Source organism: Syngnathoides biaculeatus, chromosome 2 (genome assembly GCF_019802595.1).
Source record: "Syngnathoides biaculeatus isolate LvHL_M chromosome 2, ASM1980259v1, whole genome shotgun sequence".
Lineage (NCBI taxonomy): Eukaryota > Metazoa > Chordata > Actinopteri > Syngnathiformes > Syngnathidae > Syngnathoides > Syngnathoides biaculeatus.
Genome location: NC_084641.1, coordinates 18,729,127 through 18,752,657, shown reverse-complemented (window position 1 = coordinate 18,752,657; position 23,531 = coordinate 18,729,127). Strand labels below are relative to the sequence as shown.

The 23,531-nt window shown below is 44.9% G+C and overlaps 1 protein-coding gene across 3 annotated transcripts in view; it reads right to left on the bottom strand.

The window, feature by feature from the left end:
* The window catches only part of nfatc2a (nuclear factor of activated T cells 2a), a 31,674-nt gene extending 12,028 nt beyond the window's left edge, over positions 1 to 19,646 (bottom strand). Inside the window, exons 1-9 of one of the 3 annotated variants that reach the window (XM_061839108.1) lie at positions 19,328 to 19,646; positions 16,975 to 17,893; positions 16,732 to 16,900; positions 10,635 to 10,837; positions 8,469 to 8,641; positions 6,316 to 6,456; positions 3,042 to 3,097; positions 2,821 to 2,953; positions 1,443 to 2,117 (exon numbers count right to left, since the gene is read on the bottom strand). In XM_061839108.1, coding sequence (XP_061695092.1) covers positions 1,443 to 2,117; positions 2,821 to 2,953; positions 3,042 to 3,097; positions 6,316 to 6,456; positions 8,469 to 8,641; positions 10,635 to 10,837; positions 16,732 to 16,900; positions 16,975 to 17,893; positions 19,328 to 19,463 — 2,605 coding nt within the window. In that variant the 5' untranslated portion in view covers positions 19,464 to 19,646. The remainder of the gene's footprint in view (positions 1 to 1,442; positions 2,118 to 2,820; positions 2,954 to 3,041; positions 3,098 to 6,315; positions 6,457 to 8,468; positions 8,642 to 10,634; positions 10,838 to 16,731; positions 16,901 to 16,974; positions 17,894 to 19,327) is intronic. The other 2 variants (XM_061839116.1, XM_061839125.1) reach the window with 2 other exon arrangements.
* Positions 19,647 to 23,531: the final 3,885 nt, after the last annotated feature.

Below are 23,531 nucleotides of genomic sequence, written 5' to 3'. Positions count from 1 at the left end.
AGCATTTGCATTTAAGTGAATTTGCACTTAAACAGTTATTAAAATTTTAGCATATTGGTATAAATACTATCGCTATACTTTAGCGTAATTAACCCACTGAAGAGTCCCAATCATGTCTTAAAGCCTGCCGAATTTGAATGAATTTGTGGCCCACTGGAGAGAAATTGTGTCTCCTTCCATTATTTATTGAAGTTGCCCATTCCTGGCATCTCTCATTTGCCAAAGGCTTTTTCTGAAGGCTTCCTGACGTTAACCACGCCGCTTGTGAACCTTCTACAGTACTGTTTTGAGTGCAAAAAGTGGTGTCACGACACTAAGACCCGAAAGCATGCAAAAGGCAAAGCTGAACAAACACGCAGAGGCACGCTTGGCTGTCACCAACTTGAAAAGACGGCAGTCAAACGGTATCTCTGTTCTCCCAAGTGTTCATTTAACAAGTCACAAGGCTGTTGCTGTTTACTGTGGAGGGAAACCCAGGGAGCTCCATCCAAAAAACACAAATTCCATTGCCGGATTAATTTTTTCCATTGAATCCACACTTCACACACACACACACACACACACACACACACACACACACACACACACACACACACACACACACACCACACACACACACACACACACACACACACACCACACACACACACACACACACACACACAACCCTTTCCTTTTTCCTAAAAATGACCCTCCGCCCTTGCTTCTATCTCACATCTTGTGCTGGATTCCTGGAGCACAGCAGCTGCAAAACGGAATTTCTGGAGCCAGATTGGCAGAATCATGTAGTCGGGAAAAAAAAAATTAATCCTCTGGTGGGTTCCCCCGCAGGATCTGGGGTGTGTATGGGGGGGATGTGAGGCCAAGGAGAAGCCCCGGCCAAATATAACAAACAAAGAGGATTTCCCTGGCTCTCCCAGGCAGCCCCGTTCCACTATTTGACAATGGTTGCCATGGAAGTTGTTTTTACATCATAACAGTATCAATATGTCGGTGGTCCGGAGCGACGCTTATTACCCTCACTTTAAAAACAAACAAAACAAATATGCGCTAGACAAATTGTTGCTAACAGCTCACCACATTTCAAGAAGAGAATATCCAACAAAGTTTGGAGAAACCCTTTGCTTCAAAATAAAAAAGTTCCACATCTTGCCTGTTGCTGGATCTGGCCCAACATTAATTTTGCTGGGGGCTAATTGGGTGGACAGGCCGAAGACAAACAACTGAGTCATAATACGGGTTATTTCCACCCAGAGTGGAGCGTCACTACACTTTATGTATGAAAAAAACCGAGCCGTTTGATCACGCTGACTCCAACGAGGAGACGCCGATGATATTGTAAATATCCTTCAATTGTTTGAGAGGCGGTTAACATAGCCGTCTGTGTCTCGGCGGATAAAAGCGACGACGCACGCTCGGAGGAAGTAAAAACACAGACTTACACTCACCATCATCTAGGTAGGCCTGGTCCAGGTTCTCCTCCTTCACGGTCACCCTCCTCGCTCTATCTGGTGACGTCTCCCCAGGAGCTACTCTGACTTTCTGCTGCCCTTTGTGAACGTAATTCTGCTGCTGAATGACGGTTGGGTATTGCTGAGAGGGGTCCGCGACCACCTGGGGAGGCGGAGATCGGTGGGTCGCCTGCGGAGAGTAGCCTTCGCAGTAAAGGACAGGCTGGTTGTCTGGCTGTGTTTGGTCTCCCGCCCGAATTAGGTGGTGATTGGTGGGGGAGAACTGGATGATGGAAGGGTGCTGGCCTGCACCCATTGGAGCGGCAGGTGGCGCTTGAGAGCCCGTGTGGACCAGAACAGAGCAGTGGGGGTCAGGGACCAATGGCCCGGTCTGCTGATAGGTTCCCGGGCTGTTGCTCAGGCCTTTCCCTGCATGGGAGAAAACAATGGCCGGGCTTTGGTTCGGGAAGCGTGATTCTTGACCTGCGAGGGCGGAGCCGAGGCGCTGGCACGAGGCCATGCTGGACACGAGGCCGTGATCGGGAGGGATGACGCTGTGTGGGTTGTGGTAGTAGGAATGAGGGAGTACGCCCATGATGGGGGGCATGGCAAAGCTCATGTGGTCCGATTCATACTCGTCTAGGGGTTCGGTCTTGATGGACGGAGCTGAACAAAGACAAGTATGGTAGTCTTGTGAGAAGATGCCTTTGACTCAAATGTATTGTCGCTGCTGTGTTTTTGTTCGGTTAGTAGGATTGAAATGGGACTTCTTCAATATATGTAATAAATGAATATACCAAATCAAATTTCTGTTTCAGACAAGCAGTTGAAAAAAGGCTGGAAGTGAGCTGACGGCAATATGTGTCTTCCCCGCACTTTGACCTCGAATGCTACATTTAGACCACGTTCCCGACGGACTCAGCAGCCCTGTTTCAGGCCCAAAAAATGGGCCACGGCGGTCACGGAGCAGATGAGAAACCCAGTCAGCCCTTGTAAAAAAGGGTGAAGGCAACGAAACCTGACGTACGTAATAGGCCATAACACAACTTGGAGGCGTTCCCAAGTGGAAGGGGAAGCATATTTTTACGCCGCATGTCTCATATTTTCAACAACTCTTCTAAGACATGTTGAACTTGGTTTGCCGTGACAAATGCAATTGAATATTCTCGCAGTTTCTGTGAACAACGGCCTCGTTTGCTTGTTTATGGTTCAAAAGATGGCTTTAGAGAATCAGTCCTTTTACTTGAATTGTTCACTTTTCAGGGACCACAACCAAATGACTAAGAGTGAACACAGCACGAGTGGACTTACAGAGGTTTACAAAGTGTGTGCACAAGTAAAAATACTGAGTGTCGTGCACCGAGCTTACATTGCAGTGGTGTGTAGGTGAAGTGCTGGGGCTGACTACGCTTCCTCTTCCCGTTGACCACACAGAAGGTCACTTTGACAGGATGGCAGACGGACGAGTCGCGGTAGGACGGCACCTCCACAAACAGCATGCTCTACGGTACAGCAAACGATCAAAGGACTCCCCTCTTTGTGTGCGTGGACTTGGAAGACGACACCATGAGTGTGATGTCACATACTTACTGGCTGGCTCTTATCTTTGTCCACGGTAGCTTCCATTTCCCAAATCTGCAACCCATCTGAGAGAAGATATCAGAAGTTGGTTACTTATCTATCCAATGTCGCTTTTGCGTTTTAGTCAATTTGAAGTTCAAAGAGTCTTTTTTCTTGGGGGGTGTTGCGATTTGTGGAGGTCACACCAGAAGAAATTACAGTGTGTGTCAATTTTATTTATTTATTTTTACAAACAACAATCACTCCTCAATCAAAAGCATGTATATTTTATCATTCTATTATTACTGTATATTTACAGACTTGTATTTAACAACTAGGCTGGCATATCTGAGCTTTTGTGACTATTTCTGACAATTTTACAAGTACATTTTTGGTGAAGGAAAACAGTTCCCAACTGTGTCAACAAAAAATAGCTGCATTTTTTTGTATTGATCTTAAAAGTCACATGCACACCTTTGCTGGAAAGTGTATCTTAAAAGGGGACCAACAAAAAGTCTTGCTAAAATACATTTAGAATGTCTTGTGTACAAGTAGTTGGTCTCTGGAGTGCCTACGTACCCAATCTGTGCAATTGAGCGAGTGACTATGCACTCTTACATGGGGGCAAATTCACATGATAACTGCCCCCAACAATGACGTGAACATTCCAGCAGGACGAAGATCCAGTGACACAGCTGTGACGCGACCGCTACTGTGTCAATGTTAAAATGTCAAGCCCAGCTCTCTCCACACACTGGGCTCTGCTCCTACAAGTAAAAGCCAATCTCGTCATAAGGCTCTTGATTCTTGGGTTATTTTGATGGAAGTGCAGTACAGACATGATATTAAGTCTGCCCAAGGTATTCATTTCAGACATAAATGCATACCTGTAATCCATCCATCTATTTTCTTAGAAGCTTATCCTCACGAGGGTCACGGGGAGTACTGGAGCCTATCCCAGCTGTCAACGGGCAGGAGGCGGGGTACACCCTAAACTGGTTGCCAGCCAATCGCTGGGCACATCGAGACGAGCAGTCGCACTCACAATCACACCTAGAGGCAATTTAGAGTGTCCAATTAATGTTGCAAGTTTTTGGGATGTGGGAGGAAAACCGGAGTGCCCGGAGAAAACCCAGCCAGGCACGGGAACAACATGCAAACTCCACACAGGCGAGGCCGGGATCGAACCAGGGACCTCAGAACTGTGAGGCCAACGCTTTCCAGCTGCTCCACCGTGCTGCCCATACCTGTAAGGTCTCCTTTAAAACATCAGCATGGCTGCTGTTCCCTGTGGGCCTCCACGGTATTTCTGCTCTACATAATCAACCGTTTATAATTTCATTTTGGCTGCCATATACATAATCGTCATCTTGGTTAGCGAGCACGTGACCTGATGTATGCTGCTCCTAAAATGATTCTGAATATTCCTGGAGCGGGGAAACCCTTTTGTGCGTGCGCTAATTAAAAGCACACAATTTGATTGATTCAGATGGGGGAAAGGAGTGGGGGGGGGGGGTCAGGGGGGATTCCATTCGTGTTGCCAACTTTCTACTGTCAACTGCACTCCTCCTCAATGACTGCTCACTTGGCACTCGCGTTTGTTTGTAGTGTGTTGTAACGCCACTCTAAGGGAGACCCCGACATTTTGTTCACCCTTCTGTACATGATTATGAGAGGAAATGGAAATCAGATGGAGGATTACGGTGGTCAGGGAGGGCGGGCTTTGGTGTTGGACCCATCGATGCAAAAAGCCGCCAAAGCTCCAAACAGACGCAGCTGTCTTCCATTCAGAGGGATTTTGCACTCGTACCCGGCCACAGTTTTATGTCATACACCAAGTTCTCCAAAACACTGGCAATCCTTTTGTGAAATATTTCCTTTTCCATGTCTGCCTCACTAGCCGTTGCTGCAGCATGTCATAACACGCCGGCAGGGGGGAAAAGCGCTTGGGATGGGAGTCATGCGTTACGCTGTCGTTTTAGTTGTAATAACTTGTGCAGTGCAAATAGTGACAAGCATCGATCTGAACCCTGAGATCAATAAATTCAGGGTGGTGCGCGGGACACATCGTTCTCATCAGTACGAAACTGGTGTGGAAACAAGTGTTTGGCATTTTCAGAGAAAGATTCTCCCATTTCGTCAAAAAATTGTGGTTACAACCATTCCTATTGTAACGTTAGTTTCCTCTTAATCCCTCATCAGTGCAGTTCTCAACCTACTACTAGAAACTCTTCAATTGCAAGAACTCTTACTGACTCCAAAGTGGGATCAGTTATTGCTCCAGACCCAAGCTAGAAGGCTATTTATTCATTTTGGTATCATTTTAGTACCCGATAGGCAATTTTAGAAACTAAACTAAGGCCAAGACAACAACATTGAAATAAAAGCAACTATTGAATAAAATGTCAACATCATATGAGAATGATTGCACCAAATCCGACATTGAAATAAACTTTGAAAAATCAACTGAAAATTGACATTTCATGACTATCGCTACATTTAACTTTTTTTTTGTTTTGTTTTTAATTTAAAAGCTTTGTATATTTTCCATCCATTGAAAAAAAGTTATTTTTAATTACTGGTTGCACATGACTGAAATGATATTTTTCCAGAGGTTCAAAATAAAATATGAAAACATAGAAATAAAGTACCGTATAAGGCATGCCTAAGAGACTTTAATTTTCTCAATAGCTGACAGTGCGCCTTATAATCAGGTGTGCCTTGTACATGGATCAATGTTGAGCCTTTGGCGCAGCCCATCTAATGGATGCATAATGTAACCTGGACTGTGGCATCTATTCTATGTGCCTTATAATGTGGTGCGGCTTATATGTGGGGGAAAAAAAGGTTTAAAAGAGGCCGGTCATTGAAAGTGCGCCTTATAGTGCGGAAATTACAGTAGTCCTGCCTTGATTCAGACTCACTAAAAATGAATGACTTCTTTCTTGGCACATGCGACCCCCACCCCCTTCATTTTTTTCCTTTTTTCCGGAATATTCCTGAATCCATTTACTGTTTTACAACATGTTTGCTGCGAAAAAGCTCATTAAAACAACAAATTCAGAGTTGTACTGAAAGCTTTACACTGTTGTGAAAATAAGAGTCCAGGACAAATATAGCATTTAAAAGTATTTTGTATAATTAAGAGATACTGAATACTCATATGTTAACAAAAGTATTATTTGATTGTAAAGACAGCATAGAAAGCCAGTGCGGAAGAAAAGGGCTTTTCTGAGTCAGCGGTGGCTCTCTTGATGAAGTTACCGCAAAACATGTGAGAGGATGCGGGAACGGTCCCACTCACCTTGCGTTTTCTCCATGAAAACCACTTTGGAATCGGAGCTGAAGTTCTGCCCGCTCAGGATCATCTGCTGGCCTCCCAGAACGGAGCAGCTGTCCGAGTCCTGCTTCTCCACGATTGGAAGTTCATGTGCAGAACGCTGAGCTGCAAGGGACAAATTATGGAAATACTTCAACAGTTATTCTATTCGTCCGAATGCCTAATTTCAACCACTGCCAACAACTGACATATATGATATATATCGATTTATGACAAATAAAAGACATAGAACGTTTTGAGGTTCTAAATGGCACGTGGCGGTGTCAGAACATGTTGTCATGTGGCACAAGAATGCTCACTCACTCATCAGGGTCCGAAATTAATGGTGGCCACCCCCTAGTGTCCAGACACTGGGCCCCTGTTTTGAAAACCACTGCTGTAAGGAAGGACTTCGACAGGAAAATTAAGTATGCAAGTCTGGTGAACAGTCAGCTGTACTATTTGCGTTCTACAAAGAAAAGAGTGTGGACTTTTTGAGGGGTTTTCGCCCCACACCCCATTGGCCACGGCCAGTGCTCGTGTACATTTTGACGACACAGACTGTGCTTTTTCCATTCATAGGTATATATGAAATTATATACATCGTTAAACAAAATGGATAAATTGTATTTGTATGGCTGGGAAGTAGCTTGGCTGGGTCTAAACTAGAGTAGCGAACAGTCGCTAGTTTAAGGTTCAATAATGTAAGTCATCATTCCGATGTATTGTATCATATTGTAAATGTATGAAATCAGTACTGGTTCTGAAAGGGGCACCGCAGCTTGGGTTATTGTAGTCCTACAGGACCGCCAGTCAAAAAGACCTGCTCAGTTAAAGTTGTCCTCACTGTTTTTCAATTCATTGTTTTATACTTGTGACTTTGGAGTGTTGTTTATATAAATACTGGACTTACGACACTTTGGGGTTATGAACGGTGAGCAACGAACAGGCTTGCGCAGTGTTACAAGAATGCCGTGTTGGATGGTATAAGGTACGTTCATGTACTGCAATACTTTTTTCCCTCCACCTTTTCATTTATTTGTTTTAACTACCAATACTTAAAAAAAAAAAACAAATGTGCTATTTAGACATCAAAATACCTCAGCATGCTCCTGGTACCAGACGTTATTATGTTTTATGGATGAATGCATCTTTTTGAGAAGCACAAATAAAAAAAACGAGATGTGCTTATCCCAATTATAGGAGGGTGTGCACACTTGTGCAAGCACCTTATTTTTATTGTTTGATCTTACTTTCAAACTTGAAAATATATATTTTTTTTAACTCGAGTTGTACAGGCTATAGGTCACATTACTGATGGAAAAATGACTTTGCATTTGCCTTTTTTTTTTAATATCACAAATTTTCAACAGGGGTGCGTCTTTTTATGTCCTCTGTAAATTACTGCAGTTACTAATAAGCGCTCAAACTTGTGTACTAACTCGGTCTATGTCACAATCATCGAAAATGACCACCGTCGGTCATAACCTGTACACAAAGGCAACATGAGGTCACCATGGCAACAATACATATGCTCTTTTCCTTATCACAAGACTGCATATCACACAATAATGTCACTTGAATGAGGTGGGGGGATATTATACTGTTCCCGCAGAACATGCAGCTTCCTGTTCCTGTACTTAATCATCCACCAACAACAAAAGCGCCAAACTGCGATGACAACAAACAACCCCGCGACCTTTGAACCTTCATGCACGTAGGAGGACAACCACGACAACCACTTCCATCCGAGAGATATATTGCGTATAGTTAGCGGCAATTTTTTTCCTGACTCGAAGACAGACCGGGAAAGACGTGTCATATATTATTTTTTTTTTTTTGGGGGGTTGGCATCACAATTTACTCCAACAAGAATGTTATGTTCCCGGCAAAGCTGGATTAAAAAAAAAGAAACTCCTGTTTGAGTTTTGATTACAGCCGTCGTTTTAATAAAACTGTGTACACACACTCGGATGTAGCCGAGCTGCACACGCACAGTCGAGCGCACGCAGTAAATCACGCCGCGCGCGAGCATAAAGGCATCTTTGAGTGCTGGATGGCGCTTCCCAACTTATTTGAAAGCGTGGGGCTCTAATATTCCACGGCAGAAAGCAAAGAGTGCGTTGGAGTTTGCTTACAACACTCGACGGGATGCGAGGCTACTTGTAGAGAGACGTGCTGTCCTCCGGGCTGAGGGATGTGCACACGGAACACCAGGCGGACGCGCGTGTTCTTTCGGCCGACGTCCGTCTCGCCCTTCCGCAGCTCGATGTCGGCGTTCCGCAGCTTCAGGATACCAGCGCAGTCGATTCTGTGAGACCAGATGAATAAAGGTGGTGTTCGCTAATGACAGAAGGAGCTGAAGCGAACAATATCTCCGTCAGAACTGGAGCCACACATATAGTGAAGGAAATAAGTATTTGAACACCCTGCTGTATTGCAAGTTCTCCCACTAAGAAATCATGGAGGGGTTTGAAATTTTCATCCTAGGTGCATTTCCACTGTGAGAGGAATAATCTCAAAAGAAAAATCCAGAAATCACAATGTATGATTTTTTAACGATTTATTTGTGTGATACAGCTGCACTTGAGAAAACCAATGTTAATATTTGGTACAGTAGCCTTTGTTTGCAATTCCAGAGGTTAAACATTTCCTGTAGTTGTTCACCAGGTTTGCACACACCGCAGGAGTGATTTTGGCCAACTCCTCCATACAGACACACACACACTCCTCCACTCCTTGTGTGCTTTGGGTCATATTCATGTTGAAAGACCCAGCCACGACCCATCTTCAATGCTCTGACTGAGGGAAAGAGGTTGTTCCCCAAAACATTACAATACATGGCTGCGGTAATCCACTCCTTCGTACAATGCAGTCGTCTGGTCCCATGTGCAGAAAAACACCCCCAAAGCATGATGCTACCACCCCAATGCTTCACAGTAGGGTTGGTGTTCTTGGGATGGGACTCATCATTCGTCTTCCTCCAAACACGGTTAGTGGAAAGTTCCATTTTGTTCTCAGTCTCAGACCCCTCCATGATTTCTAAGTGTTTGAACTTGCAATATAGCAGGGTGTTCAAATGCATATTTTCTTCACTGTATCCTTCCAAGAGGTTTGACCTTCAATTTCTTCAGACTCAGAACGAGAAATGGATGCTTATAGACGACAGCAGCCATTTGCCAATTTCCAAAGCTGTGAATGCTTATTTGCCCCTAAAGTGCGCTGTGATTGGCCGGCGACCAGCCCAGGTTGCACCCCCGTGTCCCCCAATGTCAGCTTGAATAGGGTCCAGCTCACCCATGACCCCAAAGAGGACAAGTGTTTTCGAAAAAAAAAAAAATGGATGAGTGGCTGTCCCCCCCTACAAAGGAGGTAAAACACAGCACACTTCTTAGCTGCGACCATAAATTGATTTACAAATTATAGCCATCATTTTTCTACCGCACTTGTCCTCATGAGGATGGTGGATGAGCTGGGACCTATCCCGGATGACTTTGGGCCAGAGGCGGGGCACACGCTGGACTGGTCACCTTCCAATCGCAGGGCACATACTGCATAGACAAACAAGTGGAGGTGCAATTATTCAGCGATGAATCAATGACTAATTGATGATTTGCTCATTTTTAATCTATTTTTATTATATATATATTATTTTGTTATAATTAATCATTTAGAGATCTAAAAAAAACTAAGATTAACATTTTTGTGTATTTTTTGATGGATGTCACGGACCAAACCTGGAAGTGACTCAATCATTTAATTTTCTGAAACGTCAATTTGAAAATGATGTCAGGTCATTATCCATGCCGCTTATCCTCACAAGGGTTGCGGAATAGCTGGAGCCTATATCGGCTAGCTTCGGGCAAAAGGAAGACTGCACCCTGAACTGGTCGCCAGTCAGTCCCAGGGTAGATATCGACACCATCACTGAGCGGGAATCGATCCCACGTCGCCCGCACCAAATGCAGTTGTGTGTACAAAAACACCATCAGTGTCTTCTTGAAATAATGCTCTGTTTTGTTGTGTTATTCATGGGATGGAAATCGAAAAAAAAATAAAAAAGATTTGAACTTCAACTGTGAGGCGGACATGCTAACCGCTAAGTATTTATTTATAGACAAGTGAGGGACAGAGTTTTCCTGATCCTAACAGAACTGCCACGTGTCGTTTTAGTTTGGGTTATGGATTCAAGTGCAATAGTCGCACCATATTTTTCTCACTGTTCGCCTTCCCAACCGCTTGATTCAAACTTTAGCTTGAGAAATACACAACGGGAACTTTTAAAAGACCAACGATATTCTCACGTTGCTCTCATGTTGTTCTTCGGTTCGAGGGGCATCTCCAAGACTTTGGTTCCGTTGACAATCTTCTCAAAACTGTTTGTGGTCACCGTCTTGCCGGTGATGCGGTGCACTTGGTAGAAGGCGTGCGGCTTCAGAATGCGCTCGTCCGCGGTGCCAATGAAGATTTGCAGGCCAAGCGCCTCCTTGCCTTTATAGCCCCGCAACTGCGGAGCACAACAAAGAAGATGGTTTATTGTTTATTTATTTTTTGGGGAATCCATAATGATCAACAACTAACTGTCTCTTACATGACAGCAATTGCCTCCGACACGTTTAACCGGTTCTACGAGTGGGATTACTTGTTTCAAAAAAGTGAAACTTGCTTGCCTAACAACAAATCTGACGACAGACTCAGCTGACCATAGTGGTCCATAACGAGAACAGCAGCATTATTTTTGTTGTCATATGAGCAATATTTTCACTTGTGTTACATTGGGCTGTTTCCCAGTAAGGTGGCCAGTTTTTGCTTTCTCCAGTACAGGTATTTGTATTTCTTCTGACCGCCCTGAACAGTGTTTAGTCTGACATCCATCTATCCATGTTCTTAGCTGCTTATCCTCACAAGGGTCGCAGGAGTGCAGGAGCCTATCCCAGCTGTCAACGGGCAGGAGGCAGGGTACACCCTGAACTGGTTCCCAGCCAATCACAGGGCACAGGGAGACAAACAGCTGCACTCACAACCACACCTAGGGGCAATTTAGAGTGCCCAATTAGTGCACGTTTTTGCGATGTAGGAGGAAACCAGAGTTTCCGGAAAAAAAACCACACAGGGACGGGGAGAACATGCAAACTCCACACAGGGAGGGCCGGGATTGAACCCGGGATCTCAAAACTGTCAGGCCAACGCTTTACAGCTGCACCACCGTGCCGCCATTTAGTTCGACATAATGAATAATTTGCATGACGTTTTCTGAACTCTCACATGGTTTACACGGGTATCACAAACAAAGATGCAAGTGAAAATAGAGCACTGATGGTGGGTTAGTTGGCACAAATGGCACAGATGTGTAGCACAGCCCACAGCCAAGGCCAAGACCGAGAAGGATTCAATGCCCAAGCGTAGACAGCGGCAGCGAGACAACCAACGGGCAGAAGCTGGAACAGGATCGACGGCAGCGTGACAGATGGATTCACAAGTCTGCCCGAGCACATCAGATTGGAAGTTGGGTGAAATCCGAGCCAGGAAAGGCCAACCACACCGAGACGGGTGAAAGCTTTGCACGGATTTCACACTTTGGCCACAATGCGGAAAACAACTCTTGTTGGTGTGGACACGTGAAAAAGATCACTTGTGATAGCATCAGGCCACAAAACGGTATGCAAAATATTTCTGTTGAACTGCAGTGGTTCTCAAATATTTTACAAACAAGTACCACACCAACTACCACCTTAGGTCTCCAAATATTCAAAGCAAGTATGTATAGATAAACATATATCCACATCATTACGAGCCACGGTACCGTGATGGACATTTACATTGCACTTAAAAAAGTAGGGAAGGGGGGGAACAGTTCTAAAATAATGACTACATTAAAATTTATTTCACGGAATTTAAAAGAAAAATTGCACCTACATTAAAGATTAAATGCAAATCTTTTGTACTAAAGAGTGAAATACAACTGAAATATATAAACGGTCCTTATTTCACATACCACCAGAGGATGTCCACGATTGTACTGTATTTAATTTGAACTAGATATCAAAACTTGTGCACGATTTCTTCTCGGACTCAATTTTCAGTTAGAAAGCACAGCACCTCTCTTGAAGTGCAAATATTATTCACGGAAAGTGAGGAGGTCTAAAAAAAAAAAAAAAAAGCTCAAACTGTAGGATACTGAAGGGGATATCTTCAAACGATTCAAAATGTATGTGTCATGTCTGCTTAGAAGACAAGACAATGTGCTTTTTCTTCCCGGGAGTGACATTTCACATCTTTGTCACATCTTTGACGAGGACCAGTAACCATGGCAACCGCAGGGAGTGGACAGAGGTGAAACCAAGCACAAACATGAGCGGTTGGTTGTCGTGGCAACGTGCAGGCGCAGTGAGTCATGACTGTGAGCACAGAGTAGGAAAAGTAAAGCACGAGGGGTGGCGGGTGGGGGGGTCACATGGACGGGAGGTTGCAAGGGCGACAGGAGGAAGGAGCGACAACGTGAAGGAGTTCGGCCGTGTCCGACCTGGGCAGGACCCACCTGAGGCATTTGTGGGGGGTGGGTAGAAAAGATGCAAGAACAACACTAACAGTCTTGAGTCGCCACTAAAAAAAACGAGAGTGGGACTCGACAGGGTCCGGACCTCCGTCAAAAGCCTATCAATCCACATTTGGACAAAAACGAGCATTCACAATCACATTCAAAATGATGGACAGTTTAGAGGCTTCAATGATCATACATGTTTTTGGAATGTGGGAGAAAACCTGAAGAACCCAGAGAGAAAACAAGCAAATTCCCTAAAGTTATACAAGAGTCATGATTTGAACCCCAAACCTGTGAGGCAGACATCCTAACCACTAGGCGGTGGTTATATCAATAAATCATCAGCTATTTTTTTTAATACCTTTTTCAACGGGGCGGGAATCTTCCTTTTTGCTCAACATATAGTGCAGTAATGCCCCCACACTACATTTCCACCATGTTCCATAGCTAATACCTCTACTGGTGGCAGACAAGTAGCGCATTGCATTAGACCCAAAAGTGGTTTCAAATTTACATTTTAGTGGTTCGTATGGAAATACCGAGGTCACCGGAGTTCCTCCCAGGCCATCAAGCGTGAGAGCACCAAATCAATCTTTCGTTCACTGCCAATGTCTGAAAATGTTGCGTCATTGTGACATGGCCGGTTTAAAACGATGACAATTTAGGCAAAAGAATAAACAGGGTGTCAAATGTATTGTCAGCTATTTCAAATCATTTTTTAAGACACAATTACTGTAAACCAATGCGTAGTCGCTGTTCACTAGTCAAGAATTCCCCAAGGGTGATTCCCAGGCTGCCTCTTGGTTGATTGCGAGTGCCCCCCCACTATATCGCATTTTATTTTCAAGAAAGTGTTTTTAGTATTTTTTACAGTACGCGGCACGGTGGAGCAGCTGGTAAAGCGTTGACCTCACAGTTCTGAGGACCCGGGTACGATCCCGGCCCCGCCTGTGTGGAGTGTGCATGTTCTCCCCGTGCCTGCGTGGGTTTTCTCCGGGCACTCCGGTTTCCTCCTCCATCCCAAGAACATGCAACATTAATTGGATACTCAAAATTGCCCCTAGGTGTGATGGTGACTGTGCCCTGCGATTGGCTGGCAACCAATTCAGGGTGTACCCTTCCTCCTGCCCGTTGACAGCTGGGATGGGCTCCAGCACTCCTCGCGACCCTTGTGAGGATAAGCGGCAAAAGAAAATGGATGGATGGATTATTTACTGTAATTCCCTCATGTTGGAAAACAAATAGGGTGCTGGCAGCTCCATGATCAGACGTGGTTGAGCCATTTTTTTATATTAAAACTGGCCTATGACCAATAAGAGTTAGTGCGATTGGTAACTAAAATCCAAATCTATATTGTCAGTCAAATTTATACCATCTGCTGAGTATACCCCACACCTCTATTTTTGTAGCGCTTTTTTTCGCTATTCACCACAGGCCTCAGTCCTGAATTGTAATCAATCAATAGCACACAATCGAGTCAATCATTTATGACCATGCGACAAAGGAAATGTTATGACTTGCGCGTTTGACCAAGTTCAAGCATTAAATGAGCTGAAAAATTCAGTTTTTTATTGTTTTTTGACATTCTGATCAACGAAGCGGTGGCAGAGGAAATCTGCTTGTTTGTATGGTTAGTTGAACCATTCTAAAATCACATGGCGGATATCCAAAAATGTGTCTGTGGTCGTGTTGCTCGTCCAGCCTAGAAAGACTGCTGAGAAGAGCTTGATAAAATCGTGTGGGCTGAACTTGTCCCACTGCCTTGAAAAAAGAGCATAAACTGACAGGAAATGCAAATGCATGCATGTAACCCTCAAGCCAGCTGAACAACAGTGATGTCGCTATACATACATATATATATATATATATATATCCATCCATCTATTGTCTTAGCCGCTTATCCTCACGAGGGTCGCGGGGAGTGCTGGAGCCTATCCCAGTGGTCAACGGGTAGGAGACGGGGTACACCCTGAACTGTTTGCCAGCCAATCGCAGGGCACATGCAGACAGACAACAGTCGCACTCACAATCACACCTCGGGGCTGTCGAGAAAGCTCTCAAGCTCTCTCGCCATCACATCCTAATTGTTGCAAAACATAATGATGCCATTGGTTACAGGTGCATATCTAAACTTCTGAATATTCCAGTCACCACAATACGCAAGTGGAAAGTCAATCATACCACCGTGAATTTGACTCGATAAGAGATTTCTGACAGAGGAGTGCAAAGAATAATAAGTTAATAATTAGTTGTCCAAGAGCAAAGGACCACCTGTGAGAGAGCTTCAAAAACACCTGGAATTAGCAGGTAGCGTTCCCACAAGGAAAATTGTGAGTCATGCACTCTGCCGCCATGACCCTTATGCACACTGACCAGGCAAGACCCGATTGGTGAAAAACAAAAAAGCATGTCAAAGCTTGTTTAAAGTTTTTTTCCGTACAACATTTGAACAACCAAGTTACATTCTCGGACAATATAGTCAAGCTGGATGAGAGCAAAATTGAACTTGAATATCATAACGGACACCATGTTTGGACGAGAAATGGCACTGCACATCATCACTCTAAGAACACCATGACAACAATGAAGTTGGGAGGTGGGAACATGATGGTGTGGGCTGCTTTTTAGCAAATGGCATTGGTAAACTTCACATTATTGAAGGAATGATGAATGAGCAAACGTATCGAGACATTCTTGACAAAAATCTGTTGCCATGTACAAGGATGATGAATATGAAACGAGAGTGGACATTTCAGCAGGATAACGATACGAAACACACTGCCAAGGAAATGGTCAGTGTGTTTCTAGGAATCTAAAAAAAGCTGCTAGAATGACCCTAAATTATAGGGCTCTAACTTGAATCGAATCAAGAATCTGTGGTAAGAACTGAAACTGGCACCATGGTGGAGCAGCTGAAAAGCGTTGACCTCACAGTTCTGAGGTCCCGGGTTCAATTCCAGATCGACCTGTGTGGAGTTTGCATGTTCTCCCCGTGCCTGCGTCGGTTTTCTCCGGGTACTCTCACCTCCCAAAAACATGCAACATTAATTGGACACTCGAAATTGCCCCTAGTTGTGATTGTGAGTGCGGCTGTTTGTCTCAATATGTCCTGCGATTGGCTGGCAAGCAGTTCAGGGCGTACCCTGCCTCCTGCCCATTGGCAGCTGGGATAGGCTCCAGCACTCCCGCGACCCTCGTGAGGATAAGCGGCAGAAAATGGATGGATGGAAGAACTGAAACTTATGGTCCATAAAAGAAGCTCATGGAACCTTCATGATTTGAAGACTGTCTTGGAATGGGCCAAAATCACTCCAGAGCAATGCATGCGACTAGTTTCGCCATAAAAATGGCGTCCTGAAGCTGTCATCAAAAGCAAAGGTTTTCTTACAAAAGTCTTAAATAAATACCAGTTAGTGCGTTCAACACTTTCTGGTTCATTTCATATTATGACACACAATTTACTTTCTGATATTATTACTTCTGCTTTCCTTGGATATATAGATTTCTTGAGTTGTTTGCAACGTCTGGTGAAATTTTCACGTCAATTGCATATTTGGGAATTTATTTAAGGAGAAAAATGGTGATGTCTTTAAATGCTTATGTCAGCCGCTGTGTGTGAGTACTTTAAATACAGTACTTCATTCACAGAGTGAACTAAACCTAAGTCGGGGCACCACGGTAGAGCTTGGCGGCGGCGGTCTGGATCTTGCTTGGTACTCACAAATGTCATTTTTGAGTTGAAAGAAGATATGAAAGTAGATGGTATTCTGACTGGTCAGTGCTAATGCAACAACATCTTCTGCAATTCAAATGTGCCCTGTTGCTCGGTGGTAAACGTAAATTGGCGTTTGCAGTGGTACCTGCACCACGGGGTGTCCTCCTGTGTGGGCCTTGACGGCGCCTCTACTTCCCTCCGTTTCATAGTGAGCCCTGTGATGCGGCTTGGGCTGCACCTCGATGTGGAGCTCATAGTGGTCCGTGCAGCTGGGCATGGGCCATTCCAGAGGAGGGAGCGATGCCAAAGGGATGCTAAGGGACATGAAGGGCACAGATTAGAAAAGTGGAACTACACATGCCCTGCGACACATTATCTCTATATTAACCTGCAGATGCTGGAGACCAGCGGCTTGGACCAGATCGGAGGAATGACAAAGAAGGGTTCCGGACCAGGTTTGCTTTTTAAGTCCTGGTCACAGGGGACCAAATAGTTCCCCTCGCTGTGATGCTCCGGATACAGAGTGTAGACTTGGTTTGACGTCTTAACTAGTTTAGTGGGCAAACTAAAACCATTCATGGTTTCAGGGAAGTTGCTGTGCGGATAGTGGGCCCCCATGTTGTTTTCCTCGTGGCCGCCATGTGGGGAGGGGCTGCGGGAGCGAATGGCAGGCACCAAAGTGTGATTTCTGTACATGTCGTAAGTGCGTTTGCCCTGCGGGGAGGTGGACCGGGAGCTTGGGCGCGGTGAGGGTGAACACGTTCCCAGGTAGACGTCCTCAGTTAAGCCGGAGCTCGGCGACGTGCCCGGCGATGTGCGAGGGGAGCCAGTGTGGATGTTCTGTAAACGGGGGCACAGGTCTCCAGGGTTGTGGCTGCCACTTGGGGACACGCAGGGGGACGCCCAGGGGGAGTAGCTTTCCGAGTGCCAGCTGGTGGATGAGTTGCTGCTGGCAGGGCTTAGGCACTGGGGCTCGCGATAGGAGACGTTGTCATGGCCGGGCACGGTCAAGGTGGGTCGGGGACTGTTGACACTCGGGTGGTGGTTCTGCAGGGACTCGCGAGAGTGGGTGTAGTACTCCCGGGATGGCGTAATCTCAATGCGCGGGCTCAAGGCCAAACCAGGGAGCCGGGTACTGTCTAGGCAGTTCTGTGCTTCCTGGGTGTCATATCCTGTCAGAACCTCAGTCTGGTGTTCGATGTAGGCGCGACTACAGGACTTAATCGCGTACGGGGAGAGGTCTTCCAGCGGGAAGGCTTGCTCTGACTCTGGACCGAGGACCTTGTGAGATGCAAGATTTGGGTCATCTGTGCAGCAGAGAAAACAAATATCACAATTTATATTGCTAATTACAATCCTAATAACCAGAACCATGATACATGAATCTGTCATCCATTGTCTCAATGCACTATGTGTCTTGTGTTATTGCCGAACAATCATTGTCTGGGTACATGAACCTTCTAGATGACTAGTGACTTGGACTATGAACAAATCAGTGTTGATTCAATATTCACTCGTAAATGATCTTATATGATATTCTCCGTGGAACAAGAGATCCCATTGCTGTGCCCGAGAAGCGATGCTGATGTTCATGAGCGTGACCACGGCAGAATGAATGGGAGAAAGTTGTGTAAGATTTAATCAACACATCACATCAGATGATTGCTAGCAGCTAACTAGCAGCTAATGTTCTCAACTAATGTGGATCTACACATTTTACAGTACCGAGACCACCACAAAACAAACCCAAGGTCACAAAATGGTGAGGGATCCTGGTTAAAGTAAGCCGCTTTAATTCAAATGCATCATGGAAAGCTCTTTTCTCTCCAGAAGAGTTTTCTGGAGGGAGAAGTGCTTGCCGAAATGCTTCAGCAGAGTCCTTTTCTGGTGCTGTGACAAAATTACCAGGACATAACCAGGGGGCTATTAGATAGTTTTCAAATGATTAAAAATGGATTTCAAATTTGTTGTACAATGACGTCTTCGTTTCACAACAACGCACACAGAATCTATTTGATTGTGATGGGCTACTTCGTTGCTGTCAATGACAATAATGAATGGGGATTTAAAGAGAGACCCCGAGCCCTACGAGCGACAAATCCATTCTAGGTCGATCGTGAAATGAATTGGTGACATTTCCATTTTCTGCCTGATTGGCTGCCGACTCAATTTCTGTGTGGTGACAAATCTAACGTCTTTATTCAGCCCTCTTTGTTCACCATCGGTAACAAAAGCTTGAAGAATGTTAACATGTATTGTCAACAGTTATGAAATCATTTCTTACTTAGAGCTCAGAACGTCACCGAACAAAAGGCCCGTGCAGTTCATAGATGTTTTTATGACGGCACCAGCACAGGTGTGTATTTTGAGCTATTTCCTATTGCGGCAGTTCTCAAAGTCTGGTATGCGACCTCTCTCTAGTGGTACTCCGTGTCTGGTATGTGGCAAAGTTCCAGGCAATGACTGCATCAAACATTTGCATCTCAAATTTTCGAATGAAACGCATGACAAACCAGAGGATACCCTCACCCCACCCCACCCCCAAAAACCAATTCTATTTAACTTTAAGGTATAATACATTTGCATTTAAACATTAAGACACGTTTGTTTTTTTTAAACATGATTTGGGTGCAATTCCTTTTGTTGAAATAAGTTGGGTTCCCCCATTCTTCTTCAAATATTTAAGCACGGTGTTGATTTTGGTGGTTGTACAGTATTGGCACCAAAATCTGCTCACAAACCTTGCCGTCCTCCCTCAGCCCCGCTGCAGCAAGATGCTTCATATTCAAACAAGTACGCAAAGTCCAGATCCTCGTCGGGGCAGTTGACCCGGCTCAGCTCCTCCTCTGAGTGGTTCTGGTCGTACAAGGAGCTCATCTGTCTAACGTCTGTCTAGTCCGGGCTCGGGACGAAAAGGGGGGGGGGGGGGGAGGAGGGCGCAGACAAGAGCGCGCGACCAGGAGTCCAAAAATAAAAAAGGAAAAAATAGCTCTCACCATGGAGGAGCAGGAGGAGGAGTGCGCATGTTTCCTGTCCTGCTTGTTTGCGCGTGAAGGCGGAACTATTGTCACATGAACAAGTCGCCTTTCCCCGCCTTTCTAGTATTTGGAACCTCCGCCAAGGCTTGCATAACACACGCCGTGCATATTTCAATCTAATATGAATACGGATACGACACAATCACACCATTAATAGCTAAAGTGCTTCTTCATTCAACAATAACAATGGAAAAATGCATGTTTTCGATTTTGGTCAAACGAATCTTAGGTTGAAACCCGCGTGTATAGGAAAAATAATTAACTAAAGCTCATAAATATACCGGAGCTCGTGGAGACATTGAATATAATGAAGAGAGAGAAAAAAGTTTTACAAAGTGACAACCCTGGATCCTTTTATTTATTTTATCCATCTATTTTTTTTTTTTTTAATCTGGCTTTGTACTGTGCTGCTGCACCCTGGCGTCCGATATGGTGCAGTGACACAAATTGCAATTGACAATACAATACAGTAAGTACAGTGTACTATAATGAGAGCGGCCGGAGCCGCGTCTTGGCTGTAAATGGATCCTGTCCGTCCTTTCTCTGCTGATAAGCTGTATCCATCACGTTCAAAAATTAACAGACTTTAAGATGATGTTTTGTTTGACAATAAAGAATATTTTGATGTATGATGATGTCAAGAATAGTTGGAATCCACTCCACTCCACTCCAGTCCAACATAACAACGTTCCTAATGTGTACAGAAAGGCCGAGACTAACTTGTCACAAGTCAACTAGTCAAGATATTACAGGCTTGTATTGATTACGAAATGTAATAAATAATCAAAATGTGTTGTTTACCATAGAATCACAACACTTGAGCAGTACCTTGATCCATGGACCTCATGGTGTGGTACTGGGCCAGCCTCCAAGTCCCTCTAAACATCAGGAGATCCCACCCTCCCCCCCCCAAAAAAAGCAAGAAACTAAAAAAAATGAAAATTAAAAGTTGAAAATGAAAATCATTCAGGTCGAGTAAGCATGGCAAAGGTTTTGTTTCTCAGTTAAAAATGCTGAGAGGGAAGCAAACAAAAGTCCAAGCTGTAAAAAGTCTGGTCCGAGTTGGCTGGAAGGAGCAGCGGTGGAGGTTCGGCCGGCCACTGGTTCTTTGGAGTAGCGCGAGCGGCTTCCCTTCGCTGCTCTGAGTGTTTATAATGGTGCAATGCTGTAAAATAACGGGATTCCCTCAGTGTTTCCTCCTGTTTAGCCGCCCTCGCCATGGAAACCTGGAGCTGCTCCATGTTGGGAGACTCAGGGCTTTTCCTGCAAAGACCCACACTCAGGAATCTATGACGTCGCCCGCTCCCGAGCCAGAGCATTTCTGTGGCTTTCTCTCAGACGGTAGCGCACAAGAACCTCATTGTGGGACCCCAGAACTCTGCGAGAGCACAGCTATTCAGTGACAAAAGAGGGTTCTGGTTCTGCGCTTTGACGACATGATACACCGCATGGAATGGTCTTGTGGTATTTAGATGTTACATAGTTGAGCATTAGTTGGAACATATGCCACACAGTACTGTAATTGATGAAAGTTTTGCATGAGACAGGACCTCTGGGGACTCCTTAAAATCACCAGTCCTCGTCCAAATAGACTATACCCGTATTTGAATTCACGTCATTCATAATTAGCCCTTATGAGCCATTGGTAGGAAGGTGTATCCTAAGTAGTCCTAGTATGTGCTAATCCATCATAATTAGTTCCACCGAGACCTCTTCAAGTCAGCTGGTTCCTACTTTGGTCCTTGGTTTGTCCGAGTATGTGATAGCCAGACACAGGTAATAAGAAATGAACCCTATTCAGGTTGTGTTAGTCCCTTGTTTGCTGTAATATGCGATATTCCGGGAGAATTACATCCCATCTAGTCAGTGCTACTTTATACGACAAAATAGTAGTGTGACAGAACCGCAGTCATGGATACCGAGATCCTAGACAGGCCTATTTAGTCCTAATCAGTCCTCATCAGCCATTGGTAGTCAGTGTCACTAGGTTCTAGTATGTACTAGTCTGTCTATGTTAGTCAGAGACCTATTCAGCCAAGGTTAGGTCCGAGTTTGGTTGCTGGTTGGTCCTGGTATGTGTTAAGACCTTTTCAGTCCAAAATAAATCCCGTTCTGGCAGAGTTAGATCCTAGACTTAGATCCTCCGCGTTATTCCTAGTTGGAGATTGTCAGTGTTGCCTTGCCTACTCTGTGCTAACAGATAGTCCTCATTGGAACTAATTATGAGCTAGTAAATATTAATATGGCCGAACCGGGCCTATCTAGAAGATGATGTCTGGAAACAAAAGCGAGCCGCTACAACCCAAAAACCATTCTCTTAACTGATGTTTTAAATCCAATAAACTGACTTGTCCCATAGAAATGAACCGATGCCCAAAACATCAACGCTACTCTCTCACCAAAATCACCTAAATCGGGGCACTCACAACTCCTCGATGCACCGTGGGGCCGCTGGAGGCCGAGTCTGAACTGACGGCGGGCTGCAGGCTCGGTGCACATTCACGTGTTCACAATTTAAATTTGAAATTTTTTAAAAAATTCAATCTTCTCAAATGTCTTTTTTTGGGGGGGGCACAAAATAGGATAAACAAGGAAGCTGGTGTTAAGTTTTGTTTGACACTACTGTAACTTTCACTCACTGAAAAAGGTTTCTCTGCCTGCATCTAGTCTGATTGATGTCAAACCCCCCACCTCCCCCCCGAGAGCCAGACACCCCGCCGTGTTTGGTAGGTTCGTCAGCTCCGCACACAACGCTGTAAAAGTGCCATTCATATGAAACTTGAGGCAGCCCTAACATTATACTTTCATAGGAAGGGAAGGGCCACAAAGAAATCAGCCCGGGGCCCGCAAATGGCCCACGGGCCACCAGTTTGATCCCCCTGATCGAAATGAACTGTCCACCATTTTTAAACACTCCACATTTATACAAGTCACACTATGAATGACTAAATGATTTTGGCACACATTTTAGAGAGGAAAACTGCTGGTGTCCAGACGGCCGAGTTTGCACTTCCGCTTGTGTTTTTTTTCCCCCCTTAAACTCTGTTTTTCCAAACTCATGCGGCACTTTCCATCACTGTAAAACTCACTCAAACTGATGTTGACTTGTCTGGGTTACAGCATTGCCCTCTTTGACTTTTCCTAGTGTAACATGTGGGACGCAGCTCTTGAATCCAATCAGTGAAAATATGCAAAGGAAATCGTGTCTTATGGAATTATTTTGGAGGAAACACAAGTGGAAAAAGGAAGCTGTGCCTCCATTTGGGTCATTTTGTCCACATCTTACATGGCATGCCCGTGATACCTGCTCCGATATAGTCATCCCAATCCTCGTTATGGTACATGCAGGAGACCACCACCATTAATTGATATCTCACATTCAGGAAATTGTTTTTTAAAAGGTTGACAATCTCTCTTTAATATGCCAACTTGGCCTTGCCCTCCTGTAGCGGCACGGTGGAACATCTGGTCAGATTGTTGGCCTCACAGTTCTGAGGACCGTGGATCGAATCCCGACGCCGCTTGTTTGGAGTTTGCATGTTCCTCCCGTACCTGCGTGGGTTTCCTCCCACATCCCCAAAACACGTATTAGTTGGAGACTCTAAATTGCCCCTATTGCTGTTATTTGTCTTTATGACAGATGAATTATGCCCTGCGATTGGCTTGCAGCCGGTTCAGGATGTACCCCCCCTCCTGCCCAATGATAGCTGGGATAGGTTCCAGCACTCCCGTGACCCTTGTGAGGATAAGTGGCTCGAAAAATGGATGGATGGCCATCCTGTATCAGATGTTCAAAATCAACAGTTCTCGTTGGACTTAGGGGAGGCCCTATCTCAACGAGTGAGACCCTCTTCCTGCCCCACATTTGGAAATCCGTTTTTTGTTACAATGCCAAGTGGAAGTAGAA